The 17,808-nt window shown below is 39.3% G+C and overlaps 1 protein-coding gene across 4 annotated transcripts in view; it reads right to left on the bottom strand.

The window, feature by feature from the left end:
- The window catches only part of SNAP47 (synaptosome associated protein 47), an 81,220-nt gene that overhangs the window by 38,113 nt on the left and 25,299 nt on the right, over positions 1-17,808 (bottom strand). For all 4 annotated transcript variants that reach the window (XR_009700860.1, XM_061190092.1, XM_061190093.1 and 1 more), the window contains one exon: positions 6,590-7,080. Coding sequence is in view for 3 of the 4 variants with exons in the window: in XM_061190092.1 (XP_061046075.1) it covers positions 6,590-7,080 (491 nt within the window). In the remaining variant the exon portion in view is untranslated. The remainder of the gene's footprint in view (positions 1-6,589; positions 7,081-17,808) is intronic.

Raw genomic sequence — 17,808 nt, 5'->3', positions numbered from 1 at the left:
AAGAAGCAGAAGAGTAGCTTGGCAAGGAACAGTGATAATCCTTTATTTAAAGAGCTGCCTCCATCTGCAACCCTGGCACTGTAAGGCCCAGATAAGAGCATAGATTAGAGTCTGTCACCTGCTTTTCTCCATAATACAGACCACCTCAGATGTGTCAATATAGCCATGTTTATTTATTAGGATGCTGGAAAGCTGAAAGCATACTGGGGTGAGAACCAGCAGTGTGGATTCCAGCACCAACTCCTTTGAGCAGATTTCTCTGCTTCAGCAAAATGGGAGGGCAAAAGCAGGACACCCCACTTCCTTCCTAGGACCCTAGTGGCAGTCAGCAGAGCTGCCTTTCATCCGAGCAGCCTGGAGCAACTGATAAATGCATTGTTAGGAAAGGAAATCCATCTTGGGGTAAAGCTCTTGCTGGGCCTGAACAGCAGGAACCCAGGTGGTGAATCCAGGACACACCAACTGCACAAGCCCCTCCTCCCCTGGGAGAGACCAGCCACCTCCAACAGGTACACAAACATCCCCTTATTCTTATTTCTCAAAAAATTTCTTACAAATTAACACTCCCTGAGATTACCTAGTTGAGCAAAGAAGACATGATGACAAGAAAGCATGTTTCTTGGGATCCTAGAGAGGAAAAGGGTCTTGGCCAGATGGAGTGAGTTCAGGAACCAGTTGATGCGTAGCAAAACCTTCATGGAGGCAAGACCCGAGGGTTCCACACCGCGGGCCTGAGCCCTCCCCAGGCCCATCTCCACTGGGAAGGAGGCCCTTTGTGAGAGTCTTCGTGCCCTTTAACTGTGCACCACTGTGCGAAGTGCTTCCTACACAGAACTGCTACACCTGTACAAGCACCTTGGAGGTCTGAAAAAGTTTCACAAGACAAAAACCTTAGTACACACCATGTACTCAGATGTGCTTTTCTATTCTATTCTTTATATAAAAGCTGGTTGCAACCAACCAAATTGATTTTACAACCTGTGTCCTGGAATCTCCAAAGTGCCACTACTCCAACATCCTAAGGGCTTATTAATTAGCACAGAACTTTCCATAGCATAAAACTCACTGTCGGCTGGTCTTACATGATCTAAATGTCACTAAGATGTTACATAATGAAAAACACTTTTCTAAAACAGCAATAGGACACCATCAGAGCTAAGTTAGACAACAGAGGACATGTTCTACTAGATATTATTAGCCTAAAGGAAAGGCCAACTAACATACCTGACGTTAAAACGTTATCAGTGATAACATGATGGCAAAGTGCACTTCACTTGTCTATGTTAACAGTGATTCTATGGCCTAATGGGTGAAAGCAAACTCCTCATCCAGCCTATACCCTCCTCCTTCCCAGTCTGCTCCTTATCCTGCAGACTCCTGCTCCAGCCACCCTGGCACCCTGACCCCAGCATGCTATTCCTGCCCACCATGCCCCCGCTCTGCACATGTCATGCAGACAGATGTCCCCTAGCCCAAGTTTGGAGACATGTTCTCCACTCAGCCCTTCCATTAGCAGCAATCTTCCCTCATCTGTCCAGGTACCATTCAGTTTACACACCTTTGACAGTAACTTGCTTGGCACTGCACTGCTATTTATCTTTTTTCAGCACCTTTTCAAACTGGGATCTCCCCAACTAGCTTCTCTGAGAGCACGGCCCATGTCTAATTCACACTTGTGCCCAGCACTGTGCTCCTGCACTGTCACTCTGGTTTCCATTTCAACACCTACAGATATATTACAGTTAGAGACATACTATTTTTGAATGTTTAACAAATGGGATTACTTAAACAACCAGAAAACCAAAACTGAGGATTTTTCTTCCTGGAATATACTAATCAGAGATGTTTTTCACAACGAGCTGTGGGATCAGCAGGATCCTGCCTAATACAAAACTCGGCCACCCCCGCGAACTCTGTGTTGAGACTTGGGTTGCTGACTCAGTTACTTCAATGCTTTGAAATATCTTCTGAAAAAATTAATTTAGTTCAGTATAATATGGTTTTTGTCTCAAAAGTCATTAGTTATCTCAGTTAAACAAAATAATCACAAATTGTTCAAGCTACATGCTACCTTACAGATGATTCCACTTTCCAAGAACAAGGAGGCATCGAGAAAAACCCTGAGTAAGGACTGCGCTGGCAGGGGCAGCACTGGGACGCCAGTCTCCTTTGTGCATCAGACATAGACTCCTGACCTCACTGCAAGTTCAGACCAAAGACCACCAGGGCCTGACCTGGGAGCAGAAAAACCGCTCCAAGCCTCTCCAGCCTTGAGCAAATCTTTCTCCCTGTCTCTGGGCCCCAAACGCCCCATTGATGTCACAGGAAAATGCCTACTCTACCCAGGGATGGATCCAGCAGCTTATATAACTGGGGTGGGAAGCCCTTTCAGAAAAAAAACACAAAACGCCCCATGTCCTCAATACAACAGGAAGTGTAACAGAGAGAAAGCTGAAATGGAGAGAGACAGCAGTCTCAACTGACCCATGAGTCCTTGGAAGGGATCAAGTGGTTGAGGGCCAAGCAGCTCTCCGGGGGTCTGTCGATAGTCAGAGGGTCACCGTGTCCTAATAAACTAATAACATGGGGCTTGTCTGAAGTCAGTGCAGTGCTTGTGTCCTAGTGACCACATGGAGGCTGTTGGTGGTCAGCATGGTGCTGTGTCCCAGGGTCAGAACTTTACTATTTCAAAAGATGATCCTAAATTAATGACCCTATGCAGAGACTTCAATGCCTCAGAAGTTTATCATTACACAGAGATGCGTGTGCCTTCTGGTTACCTGGGCCTGTCCTGGGTGCTGGAGATGGGGTGAGAAAAGACAGACTTGTGTCTGATTCTGGAGCACACATCCCAGTGTGGGAAGTTGAACAGCAAACCAGAGGGCAAGTGCTAGGCAAGATTTCTATAGGATCAGTGAATGGGAAACTAGTCCTCTTAAATTAGGTGGTCAGAGAAGGCCCCTCTCAGAAGGCGACAGTTTGCAAACAGTGAAAACAAAAATCAGTACCAAAAAACTCTTTAAAAATGCTATGCACGGACCTTGCTCTTATATGATAAGAGCTTTGTGGGCTTCCTCCCAAAACCCATCACCCCAGTGGATCATGAGACAACATGACACAAAGTCCAACTAGGGGAGAGTCTACAAAAACCTGACCACTACTCCTGAAGACCATCAAGATCATCAAAGCAAAGAGAGTCTGAGAAACTGTAACAGTCAAGAAGAGTCCAAGGAGATGAAATGCCGAAATATCATGTGGGATCCTGGATGGGATTCTGGAACAGTAAAACATAAGGAAATCTGAATAAAATATGGACTTTAATGAACAAAGGTGTATCAATACAGGTTCATTAGTTGTGACAATGAACGATACTAATGTAAGATGACAAGAATAGGGAAAACTGGGTGTGGGAGACATGGGAACTCTCTGTACCATCCTCACAACTTTTTCTCAAGTCTGAAACTATTCTAAAATTTAAAAGATTATTTTAAAGATACTATGCAGAAAAACAGCAATTTGCAACTGCTCTTCCTTAAGGTGGGATCTGCCCACCTGTATCATTTCCAGCCCTTGAAGCCCAGGAGACTCTCTTCCTCTCCCAGTCCTGACCTGGCCACCCCAGGCCCTCAACCTGTCTACTCTATACATTACTACAGAGGTCTCTGGAAAGTTCTTCTAGGACACTGGTTCCTAACACTGGTCCCCTGTTACTAGACTGCCACCTTCTGGCCACACAATTTACCAAAATAGCTCATCGAGGAGAGAAATATGTTTCTGAGATGTCAAAGTCATGGTTTCTACTTCCACTGTTTCTGTAGTTTCCAGTGTAGAACAGTAAAAACAGAGGTGCTGACAGATACAACAACAAGAGAGGTAACAATGAGAAGTAAGTTCTCATTGCTGGGCTTCTGCAGGATTACTGTGAAGTTCCAAGCAAATGAGATACCATCTTGCTTATTGAACTCAGCATTCCGGCTTCTTCCAAACATAACTCCCTGTCACCTGTACCTCTCCAAATCCACAGCTGTAAGGTACACCTGCCTCGCCTACGCAGGGAGGCTTCACCAGGGGAGGATGGCACTTCATGCTCAGTCCAGACTCAGACACATTGTAGAGATCCTACCCACAGGCTAAAGTTAGCACTGAGATGAAAACCCATCTGTCACTGTGGATGTGGCTCAGCTCATTCCATACATATACAATCCGTTACTGTGATGGGTGAGGCCATAGTCCCCAGTTATTCAATCCAACCCTAATCTAGGTGTTACTGGGAAGGTATTTGTAGACGTGGTGAAGGCTCTCAGTCAGTTGACTTTAGTGAAGGGAGCCTGTCCTGGACAATCGGGTGGGCCTGGTTCAATCAGCTGAAAAACCTTAAAAGTAGATCTGTAGCTTCCCTGAGGAGAAAGACGTTCAGCCTCAGGTCAGCAGCCTCAGCTTGTGCACAAGAGGTCCATTTTCCCCTTCCTGATGGGTGGCCCTGCAGAATTTGCACTCACTCAGCTTCCTGCAGTCTGATTATGGCTGCAGAGGCCCTGGCACTCACTCCCTCCTCTCTAGCCCCATCTGCCACCTGTATGCTTGGAGTCAGAGCTTACCATCCCATCTTCCTCGGGACCCACCCTCCATGACAGCAAGGCGCAGCAAGCTTGCACTCTTCTCACTGGTACAGTGTGACTTTCTGTGACACACGTGACATGCTCGCATCTGCCATCTCATGTGTAACATTCTATGCCGTGTTCTCTCTCTGAAACCACCACGCCTAACATAAAACCCACGAATGTGGTAGAGCTCCATAAGAAGGATTGTTTTCAGGACTGTGGGTACCTGGCACCACGCCTGGCACAGGGGGATTCTCCAACAGCACTGTCAGAACCAACAGCCCACGGTGCTCTGCATCTGGTCCCACCAGCCAGGGCCTCCTCCCTCCTCTCACTGCTGAGGCTCCTCCCAGAGGAAAACAGCAGTGAGAGGGACTCAGAGACTTGGGGTATCAGAGAGGCTACCCGGCTGAGTTTGCAAATGGCCTTTCCTGAAGGGCCCTTCTGGTCAGGATCTTATGTTGGCTGGTACAGTGTACCCTTCTTGGCCCTTTTATGGGCCAGCTTCTGAGTCCTGCCTTGAATGAGGGGCCAAAGAAAAATCTGGAAATGTAAGTTTCTAAATTAAGAAAGTAAGTTTCTAAATTAAGTTTTTACATTAACATTTCCAACATTTTGATACTTATGGGACCAGATCTATTATCAAGTAATTTCTTTTTGAAACTTGAAGTCATCTAGAATAACATCAAAATATTCATATGTTAGGGAAACAGATTACATATTGGAATTGAAATCAATCACTTAAGAGGAAAAAAGAAAAGGAACTGGAATAGTAACAAACATATCTCTTACTTTAAACAAACTCTAGCAATCGAAGTTAATAAGAAAAGACTATTACTTGTTAGAAAAATCACTATAACATAGAAGTAATATCACCTATAATGCTAGTATTAGAATATTTTATGACTTTGGGATTTCTTAAGCAGGGCTCAAAAATAAACTTAAGGGGAAAAATGGTAAATCTGACCACAGCAAAATTAAAGATTTCTGTAATGGAAGCTGACAGTCTAGGAGAAGTATTGGTAGCTTCTAAAGTCAACAAGGGATGAATATCTAGAATGAATAATGAACTCCTGCAAATCAGAGAGGAAAAAAAAAAAAGCCCAGTAGGAAAAAAAAAAAAAACAAACCAGAACAAGCAACCCACAGAGCAAAATCTGTGGGACCAAAAAGCAACTAAAAGGCGTCAGATGCTCCACCTCACAATCAATCAAAAAAATAAAAATACCTTTAAGATACCACTTGACATCCGTCAGAATGGCAAAACTAAGAAGTCAGATACCACTGAGTTATTCTATGCTAGGGAGGAGGCTGGGACCTAGGGACATATCCATATGTCTTGCCACCCACACTCGAACCTCAGTCCAAACTCAGCTATACCCTCCATGCCCCACAGAGACCTAAAAGAGGATACTGCAGCCACAATGCCAAGAAAAGCAAGGGTTTCACAACACTTTTGGGATGCTAAAAAAACACACACACAAAAACTATGCTGCATAGTTTTCAAAAATTCTGATATCCAAATGTACATCTGGAAGGTGGATTGGGAATATACCTCAATTAAGTGCCAAGAAAACCGAGTGTGATGCTGGGTCGGGGGAAGGGACTGGAGACACACCAGAGCAGGTGGGGATGATGCTAGTTAAGACCCTAAAGTGTTGGTTCTCAAATCAAACAGAGGAAAGAGGTGAAAACATCTAACTTGGAGCTTTCCTTTGTTCTGAAAGCATCACCAAAACCATTTCTGACCTATTTGAAAAGGCACAGCTCTCAAGTATATGATAAACCTGAGTGATTTGAGATTCAGATGGCAAGTACTAAAGAAAATGGCCTGAAATTATTTTTATTTACAAACAAATAGGTAGCCACTAGTGAGCTGAAACCGGCAGTTGCTCTATGTGATGCATCATGGTAACACACCATGGGTGTGTTGAGTCTGACTGTGACTTTAGAGGTCTTGCGCACAGACTGTTTTGATGATCACTCACCTGCATGCCAGACTGAGTAGCCCTTCTCTGCTAGGGGAGAGGTTCTAGTGCTTCTGAGCATCAAGGCATCTTCTAAAAACTCGATCTTCTTGCTGAACTGCACTTCCAAAATGGGGATAACCTCCGGCATCTTGGCAGATATCAAACGATAAGCTATATCTGGCTTCCCAATGAACCGCTGGCGGATGCTAATTTCATAAGGTGTATGAACCTTGATGTCATCTACTTCTTCTCTTTCAAATCTGTGCATGAGCAAAGAATCTGAGTTGTGGATTTCCAACCCAGAAACAAGGACGGTGAGCCTTCCTGGTTTAACATGAGATTCTGTTTTTTGGGAAATAACAGCAGGAATTTTGATCACTATCCCTTCTTTTCCAAAAGCTTTGGAACTAGCCATTGAGGCGTCCCACTTGGGCTTTGTTTCTGATGGCATCTTCCAAAGCTTGAAGCTAAAGGGCCACCAAGAAGGAGACTCCAGTTCTGTCAGCAACCTAAAAAAGCAAACAAAACACAGAAAGTAGTCAATCAGTTAATTTTTTTTTTTTTGAAAACTGCTTTGACTTTTATAAAGAATGTTACCATTTTATAGTTTTCTTTTCCACAAGCACTCCATGAAGCAGAAAAAGCAGGAATTATTATCCCCACATTTTAGAAAAGAAAACTGAGGCTAAGAGCAGTGGGACATTTGCCTACAGATACAAAACTAACCAGAAGTAGACACACAACAAAAACACACATCTTCTGAGTAGAATATTGCTCTTTTCACATTTGACCTGGGGTAATTTTGACCAAAATAAATCCTGATCATAATCTCTAGAGAGCTGTCTAATAGAACTTTCTTCAGTAATCTGTATTGCCTAATCCAGTAATGGGGACATGTGGCTACTAGGCACCTGAAATGTAGCTAATGCAATGATGAATTGAATTTTAAACTTAATTTTAATGTGGCAGGTGGCTACTATATTGGACAACTCTAAATTAACCACTAATAATATCAAGAGATATAGCTAAAAAGCCAATAAGAGAGGAAAACAGTGGAAGCAGGAAAGGAAAAGCAAAGGAACAAAGATCAAATGGAATAAACAGAAAACAAATAACAAGGTGGTGGAATTATCACAACTATATTAGTAATCATACTAAATATAAGTGGACTAAATTCTCTAATTAAAAGGCAGATGGTCAGCCTTTAAAGGCAGATGGTCAGTCTATAACAAGACACAGTTATATCTTGTTGACAAGAAGCAATGTGAAATATAAAGATACAGATACACTGAAAGTAAAGGGATTGGAAAAGTAAAGTAAAATATCATGCCAAAAGTAAACTTTAAGACAAGGAGTGTTACTGGGGAAAAAGAGGGACAATGCATAATAATAAGAGGATCAATCCAAAAGAGAGACTTAATGATAGTAAATATGCATGCATCTAATAACAGAACTTCAAAATTCATTAAGCAAAAGCTAAAAGAAGAAATAGACAATCATACCTGTAGTTGTAGATTTTAACAAACTGCTCTCCACAACTGATATGGCAAGAAGACAAAAGTAATTAATATGAATATAGAAATTTTGAACAACACTATTCAACCATCTCAAGCCTGACTGATATTTACAGAAACATCATCCAAATGCTGAATGCACTCTGTTAAGTATATTCAGAATATAAACAATAACAACAAAAAGATTATACATAACAGAGTGGTCAACATGGCAGAGAAGGAACACCTGGAGCTCACCTCCTCCCACAGGTACACCAAAATTACAACTACTTACAGAGGAACTAACGATGAGAAGGACCTGAAGACTAGAAGAAAAAATTTTCCACAACTAAAGTTATCAAGAAGGAACTACAATGAGATGGGTAGGAGGGGTGGAGACACAGTATAGTTAAGACCCACATCCCCAAGTAGGTGACATACAAAAGGGAGGACAATCACAATTGCAGAGGTTCTCCCTAAGGAGTGATGGGTCCAAGCCCCACACTGGGCTCCCCAGCCCAGTATTACACCAGAAGATAAGCCCCCATAACATCTGACTTTGAAGGCCAGTGGGACTTGCATAAGAGAGAGCTAGAGGGCTGTAGGAAACAGAAACTCTGCTCTTAAACAACAGAAGCAAAATCTCACATGCTCTTAGACCCAGCACAGAGGGAGTAATTTGAAAGGAGCCTAGGTCAGTCCCACTTGTTGAACTTGGAGAAGCCTGCCAGAGAGGCAGGAGGCCACCAGAACTCCCCCTTGGGACATAGATGCTGGTGGCAGCCATTTATGGGAGCCATTTAGGTTCTACCATGAGGACACTGGTGCTGGCAAGGGCCATTTTGGTGTCTAGACTATCTGCACCGGGACACGGTCCCACCCACCAGCAGGTCGGCCACAGTCCTGGGACCTCCCACACTGAGCAGCCAGTTACATGAGGAAATGACCCTGACTACCAGCAGGCTGAGACCAGTCCTGGACCCACAGCCCTGTAGTCAGCCACACAAGGACCTGGCACCACCCACCAATGGACTGGAACCAGCCCCGGGACCTCAGGCCCTACAGCCGACCATACTGGGACCCAGCTCTGCCCACAAGCAGGCTGGCACCAGCCCCAGGAGTTTCAAGGCCCTTGCTCCACATACTAGCAAGCCGGTACCAGTACCGGGACTTGCCAGCACCTGCAGACAGCAGTCCAAGGCCCCCCAGGCCCCAAAGTCAACTGCACTGGGACCAGGCACCACCCACCAGCAGGCTGAGATAAGCCTCAGGAAACCCCAGGGCCACTCAGTTGGCCGCTCTGGGACCTAGCCTTGCCCACCAGTGGCCAACAGCCTCTGTATGAGGCAAGGCCTGGCAGCCAACTGGGACAGGGACAGCCCTGCCTACCAACATGCCCACAGGGGCATCCCTAGATCATATAACTCTGGTGCTGCTGGGCACCATAGGATGTCTCCTACACAAGCCTACTTCTCCAAGATCAAAAACGTAACCAATCTACCTAATTCATAGAAATAAACACAGAAAATTAGGTAAACAAAAGGAGGTGACAAAGGAGCATGTTCCAAAAGAAGGAAAATATAAAATCCCAGGAGAAGAACTAAGTGAAGTGGAGATAAGCAACCTACCCAGTAAAGAGTTCAAGGTAATGATCATAAAGAAGCTCAACAAACTCAGGGAAAGAATGAATGGCTACAGTGAGAAGCTTAAGAAGAGACAGAAAATATAAAGAAGAACCAAATAGTAACTGAAACTAAAAAATACACTAGAAGGAATCAACAGATTAGATGATACAGAGGAACAGACAGGTGATCTGGAAGACAGAGTAGTTGAAATCACCCAAGTTGAACAGAAAAAAGAAAGAGAAATTTTAAAAAATGAGGACAGTTTAAGATAACTCTGGTCTCATACCACAGTACTATGAGACAAGAAATCAACTATAAGAAAAAAACCGCAAAAAACACAAACACATGGAGGCTAAACAATATGCTAGGAAAACCCAATGGGGTCATGGAAGAAATCAAAGAGGAAATAAAAAAATACTTGGAGACAAAAGAAAATGGAAAGATACAATCCAAAATCTGTAAGACACAGCAAAAGCAGTGCTAAGAAGGAAATTTATAGTGATATATGCCTACCTCAGGAAACAAGAAAAATCTCAAATAAACAACCTAACCTTATACCTGAAGGAAGTAGAAAATGAAAAACAAACAAAACCCAAAGTTAGAAGGAAAGAAGTCATAAAGATCAGCGTGGAAATTAATGAAATAGAGACTAAAAAAACACTAGAAAAGATCAATGAAACTTAGAGCTGGTTCTTTGAAAAGATAAATCTTTAGCCAGATTCATCAAGGAAAAAAAGAGAGAGGACCCAAATAAACAAAATCAGAAATGAAAAAGAAGTTACAAATGAGACCTCGGAAATACAGAGGACTGTAAGAGATTACTACAAACAATTACATGCCAATAAGACGGACAATCTAGAAGAATTGGATAAATTCCTAGAAATGTACAACTTCCAAGACTGAGTCAGGAAGAAATACAAAATACAAACAGACTAATTATAATTATTAATTTAAAAACTCCCAACAAACAAAAGTCCAGGACCAGTGGGCTTCACAGGTGAATTCCACAGAACATTTAAAGAGGAACCAATGCCTATCCTTCTCAAAGTATTCCAAAAAATTAAACAGGAAAGAATGCTTCCCAACTCATTCTACAAGGCCATCATCACCTTGATACCAAACCAGACAGACACTACAAAAAAAGAAAATTACAGGCAAGTATCACTGACGAACATAGAAGCAAAAATCCTCCACAAAACATCTGCAAAGCAAATTCAACAATACATTAAAAGGACCACACACCATGATCAGGTGGGATCTATCCCAGGGATGCAAGAATGGTTCAGTATCTGCATAGCAATCAATGTGATACACCACATTAACAAACTGAAGAATAAGAATTATATGATCTCAAAAGATGCAGAAAAAGCTTCTGATAAAATTCATCATTGATTTATGATAAAAATGTTCAACATTGGGTCTAGAGGGAACATACCTCAACATAATAAACACCACATATGACAAACCTACAGCCAACATCATACTCAACAGTGAAAAGCTGAAAGCATTTTCTTTAAGATCAGGAATAAGACAAAAATGCCCACTCTTGCCACTTTTATGCAACATAGTATTGGAAGTCCTAGTCATAGCAATTAGACAAGAAAAAGAAATAAAAGGAATCCAGATTGGAAAGGAAAAATTAAAACTGTCACTGTTTGTAAATGTCACGATACTACATGTAGAAAATCCGAAAGATCCACCAAAAAACTACTAGAACTCATCAATGAATTCAGTAAAATTTCAGGATACAAGATTAATATGCAGAAATCTGTTGCATTTCTATACACTAATAACAAACTATCAGAGAAATTAAAAAATAATCCCAATAACAATTACATCAAAAAGAATGAAATACCTAGGAATAAATCTAACTAAGGCAGTAAAAGACCTATATTTGGAAAACTATAAGACACTGATGAAAGAAATCAAAGGTGACACAAACAAATGGAAAGATACCATGGTCATGGATTGGAAGAATTAATATTATTAAAATGACCATACTATCCAAGGCAATCTACAGATTCAATGCAATTCTTATCAAAATACCAATGGCATTTTTCACAAAACTAGAAAAAAAATCCTAAAATTTTTATGGAAACACAAAAGACACAGAATAGCCAAAGCAATCCTGAGAAAGAAGAACAAAGTGGGAGGTATCATGCTCTGATTTCAAACTATACTACAAAGCTACAGTAATCAAAAAAGTAAGGTACTGGCACAAAAACAGACACAAAGATCAATGGAACAGAACAGACAGCCCAGAAATGAAGTCACACTTATATGGTCCATTAATCTACAATAAAGAAGGCAAGAATATACAACCCGGAAAAGACAGCCTCTTCAATAAATAGTGTTGGGAAAACTGGACAGCTACATGCAAAAGAATCAAACTGGACTACTTTCTCACACCATACACAAAAATAGACTCAAAATGGATTAAAGAGTTAAATTTAAGACCTGAAACCATAAAACTCCTATAAGAAAACATAGGCAGTACGCCCTTTGACATCAGTCTTAGCAATATTTTTTGGATATGTCTCCGCAGGCAAGGGAAACATAAGCAAAAATAAGACACTTGTAAACAATATACATGTACAGGGTTACTATCTAAAATATACAAAGACCTCATACAACTCAACATCAAAAAAAACTAGACAAACCAATTTAAAAAATGGGCAGAGGACCTGAACAGGCATTTTTTCCAAAGAAGACATACAGATGGCCAACATACACATGAAAAGATGCTCAATATCACTAATTATCAGGGAAATGCAAATCAAAATTACAATGAGATATCACTTCACATCTGTCAGTTGGCTGTTATCAAAAAGACAACAAATAAGAAATGCTGGCAAAGAAATGGATAAAGGGGAACTCTGGAGCACTGCTGGTGGGAATGTAAATTGGTACAGCTACAGAAAACTATGCAAAACATTATGGACATGCCTCAAAAAATTAAAACTAGAACTACCATGCGTTCCAGCAATTCCACTCCTGGGTATTTTTCTGAGGAAAACAAAAACACTAATTCAAAAAGATATATGCACCTCTATTTTCAATGAAGCATTAATCACAATAGCCAATCTACAGAAGCAACCTAAGTACCCATTGACAGATGAATGCATAAAGAATATGCAGTATATATATACAATGGAAACCATAAAAAAAGATTGAAATCTTGCCATTTGCAACAACATGGATGGACTTGAAGGGTACTATGCAATGTGAAATAAGTCAGAGAAAGACAAATACTGTATGATTTCACTTATATGTGGAATCTAAAACAAAACAAATGAACAAACATAACAAATCAGAAACAGAGTCAAAGATACAGAGAACAATCAGGTGGTTGCCAGAAGGGAGAGGAGGATGAGTAAAACAGGTGAGGAAGATTAAAAGGTACAAAGTTCCAGGCACAAAATAAATTAGTCAAAGGGATGAAATTCAGCATGGGGAATATAGTCTATAATAATGTAATATCTTTGAATGGTGACAAATAGTAACTAGACTTATCGTGGTGATTGTTTTGTAATGTACAGAAATTTCACAACACTTACGTTGTGCACCTAAAACTAATATAGTGCTGTAGGTAAATTACACTTCAAAAAACAAAGAAACAAACTAATAAAAAAGGAGCTCAGTTTTGTGGTTACTGAAGGTGGAGACTGGGGGAAGGGGAAATTGAATGAAGGTAGTCAAAAGGTACAAACTTCCAATAATATGATTAAGTACTAGGGATGTAATGTATACTACATGATTAATTTAATTAACACTGATGTATGTTATATATGAAAGTTGATAAGAGAGTAAATCCTGAAAGTTCTTATCCCAAGGAAAAAAAATTTTTCTGTTCTATTTTGTATCTATCGGAGACAATGGATGTTCACTAAACTTACTGTGGTAATCATTTCATAATGTATGTAAGTCAAATCATTATACTGGACCTCAATCTTACACAGTATGGTAGGGCAGTTATATCTCAATAAAACGGGAAGAAAAAAAAAGAGTATAACAAGTCTCAATAAATTTCAAGTATTGAAATTATATAGAGCATATCCTTTGTCCTCAAAGAAATGAAACTAGAAATCAATAACAAAAAGTTAACTAGAAAATCCTCAAATATTTGGAAACTAAACACAATTCTAAAATAAAGGAAATTAGAAAATATTTGAAGTGAATGAAACTAAAAACATGATACACGAAAAAACAGGGGGATGCAAATAGAGCAGTCATAAGAGGGAAATTCATCTCTCTCAATGCATATATTTGAAAACTTCTTAGGAAGGTTTAAAATCAGTGATCTAAGTCTCTACCTCAAAAAGTTACAGATTATACCCAGAGTAAGTAGAAGAAAGGAAAAGTAGGAATCAAGAAATGGGGGCTTCTCTGGTGGCACAGTGGTTAAGAATCTGCCTGCCAAGGCAGGGGACACGGGTTTGAACCCTGGTCTGGGAAGATCCCACAGGCTGCAGAGCAACTAAGCCCACGTGCGTCACAACTACTGAGCTTGCGCTCTGGAGCCCATGAGCCACAACTATTGAGCCCATGTGCCACAATTACTGAAGCCCACGCACCTAGAGCCCGTGCTCCGCAACAAGACAAGCCACCACAATGAGAAGCCCACACACCGCAATGAAGAGTAGCTCCCGTTTGCTGCAACTAGAGAAAGCCCGCGTGCAGCAACAAAGACCCAATGCAGCCAAAAATAAATAAATAAATAAATTTACGTTTTAAAAAATCAATGAAATGGAAAACAGAAAAAATGCAAAATATTAACAAAGCCAGAAGTTGGTTCTTTGAAGTAATTTTTAAAATTAAACCCCTAGCAAGAAATAATAAAGAAAAAAATAAAGAAAATGGAAATTACCAATATCAGGAATAAAAAAAGGGGCATCACCACAGATCATTTAGCCTTTGAAAGGTTTATGGGGAATTTTATACTCAACTCTATACCAATAAATTGGACAACTTACATGAAATAGACAAAACACTTGAAAAACCCAAAATTTCAAAACTGAGGCAAGAAATAATTTAATAATAAGAATAGCCTCACAAGGAAACTGCATCTGTAATTTAAAATCTTGCCATAGAGAAAACTGTGGTCCAAGTGGCTTCACTGATGAATTCTGCCTAATATATAGAGAGGAAATCATCATAACTGTATACCAACTCTTTCAAAGAATAGAACAAGAGTGAATGTTTTGCCCATTTAGTTCACAAGACCAATATAACTCCTATACCTAAACCTGATGAGGACATTACAAGGAAATACGTACATAACAATATCCTTCAGTAATGTAGATATAGAGTTCCGTGAAAATATTAAGTCAAATCTAATAATATATAAAAAAGAATATATCATCATGATTAAGTGATATTAATCCTAGGAAACTGAAGTTGGTTTAACATTTGAAAATTAATCAACGCAACTTATTTCATTGGTAGAAAAACAAAAGGAAAACTGTATGATCACCACAAAAGATGCAAAAAAAGATTCTGATGAAATTCAGTACTCATTCATGTTAAAACCCCAGCAAGCTAGAAGGAAATTTCTTCAATCTGATAAAGGACATCTATAAAAGCATACATGTATGTATGTATAAAAAACGTACATGTAAGTATGCCTCATGTTGAAAAAGTCAATGTCTTCTGTCTAAGATCAGAAACAAAGTTAAAAAAATGGGCAGACTTCTAAAGTATCTGAATTTCGAAAGTATTCCCCAAATCTACACAGAGATCCAATGGCAAAGGGTAGAGCCTTGTCAGCACAAGGCACTTAAACATAACCTCTGACTAATCAATGGCTGACCACTAAGCTATGCTGATGCAGGGACAACCACCAGGAACCAAGCCATGTTTAAAAATTAAAACATAAAAAAAAACAAAAATAAAAAAGCTGCACATGACAGTGGAAACACACTCCACAGAATTAGTTCAGGCAAGTTACTAAAATGAGTAAACAAATAAAAACAACCACCAACACCACCATCCTGTGGCAAGGAGGGAGATCAGAATCCAGAGTTGCAACAATGTATTATTTAAAATGCCAAGTTTTCTACAAAGAAGTATGAGATACGCAAGGAAACAGAAAAATGTGACTCATACACAGGAGTAGAAAAAAAGTCAACAGAATCCATTTCTGAGAGCACTCATATACTGGACTTAAGAGGTAAAGATGTCAAAGAAGTAATTATAAATGTTCAAGAGTTAAAGAAAACCATGTTAAAAAGAGTAAAGAAACGTATGGTGACAATGGTTCATCAGAGACTATTAAATCAGAGTGAAATTATATAAAAAAGAACCAAATGGAATTTCTCAAATTAAAACAATAGTAAGATACATCTTAGTTAAACCACTGAAAGCCAAAGACAGAGAGAAAACTGTGAAAGCAGCAACAGAAAAATGATTTATCATGAATAAGGGAATCATAATAATATTAATGGTTGACCTCTATCATAAACAATGAGCACCAGAAGGTAGTGGGATGACAAAAGCCAAGTTCTGAGAGAAATAAAACTGTCAGTAGAGAACCCTACACCAGCAAAACTTTCAGGGAAAATACATTACCAAACACATAAATGCTGAGAAACTTCACTGCTAGCAAGCCTGTTTCCTGAAAAAAAGACTAAAGGATGTTCCTTGGGCTGAAAAGAAATGACACCCCCAGAAGGAAACTCAAATCCACACAAAGAAACAAAAAGCACTGGTAATGAGATCATGCAGGTAATTAGAGAATGTAAATATTTTATTTACTTTTCCTAACTGATTTAAAAGATAATTGCATAAAATAATAACTTTAAATTATACTGAGGCTTATAACATATAAAGATATAATATATATGACAAGTAATGGCATAAAAGGGGGTTAGGAGTGTGACAACAGATGGTAACTCAAGTCCACAGGTAGAAATGATGTGTACTGAAAGCAGTATTTGGATTAGAATAAAATATTCTATATTTTTCTTTCTTCTCTTAATTTCTTTAAAATATACAAGACTGTACAAAGTAATAATTATAGTACTGTTTTATTGGGTTTAAAATATATATAGATGTACTATATATGACAATGGCACAAAGGTAGGGGGAGGGAATGAAGCTATAATGGAGTACATTAAATTGGTATTAATCTGAAATAGATCATAAGATGTATATTGTAATATCTAACATAACAATTAAGAAAATAATTTTTAAAATACTAATGAAATAATTTAAATAGTACACTAGAAAAAAATCTAATGCACACACAGAGGTGGTAAAGGAGAAACGGGAAGAAAAAAAGCTACAGACATATAGAAAACACATAGCAAAGTCACAGAAGTAAATCCAACCATACCAATAATTAGAATAAATGTAAATGAATAACACTGTAATCAAAAGGCAGAAGTTGTCACTCTGGATTAAAAAAAAAGATCAGACTATATGTTGTTTATAAGTGACACATTTTAAATTCAAAGATATAGATTGAAAGTAAAAAGAGAAAAGATACACCACACAAACAGTGATCATAAAGGAGGTGTAGAGTTATACTATTGATATTAGACAAAATAAAAATTTTTTAAAAATTAATACAGATGAAGAGAGTCATTTTATAATGATAAAAGGGTCAATTCATTATGAAGAAACAACAATTATGAATATATACACACCTAACAATAGAATCACAAAATACATGATGAAAAAATTGACAGAATTGAAGGAGAAATAGACAATTCAACAATAATAGTTGTAGACTTCAATGCTCTACTCTCAAAATGGACTGAAAAAACCATCAAAAATACAGAACACTTGAACATTATCAACCAATTCCGTCTAACTGGTATCTAAATAACGCTTCATCCAACAACACTGGGATGTACACTCTTCTCAAGTATAAATGGAACATTCTCCCACATAGATGCTATGCTAGACCATGGGTCAGAAAACTTTTTATACAAAGGGCCAAACAATAAATATCTTAGGCTTTGAGGACCAACTGCCTCTGTTACAAATATTCAACTCTTCCATTAGACCAGGAAAACAACCACAAATGAATGGGCATGGCTGTGTCCCAATAAAACTTCATTTGTAAAAATAGGAGGTGGGATGAATTTAGTCCATAGGCTGTCATTTGCCAGCTCCT

The sequence above is a fragment of the Eubalaena glacialis genome, chromosome 4 (genome assembly GCF_028564815.1).
Source record: "Eubalaena glacialis isolate mEubGla1 chromosome 4, mEubGla1.1.hap2.+ XY, whole genome shotgun sequence".
Taxonomy (NCBI): Eukaryota; Metazoa; Chordata; class Mammalia; order Artiodactyla; family Balaenidae; genus Eubalaena; species Eubalaena glacialis.
This window is presented reverse-complemented; position numbering and strand designations above follow the sequence as displayed.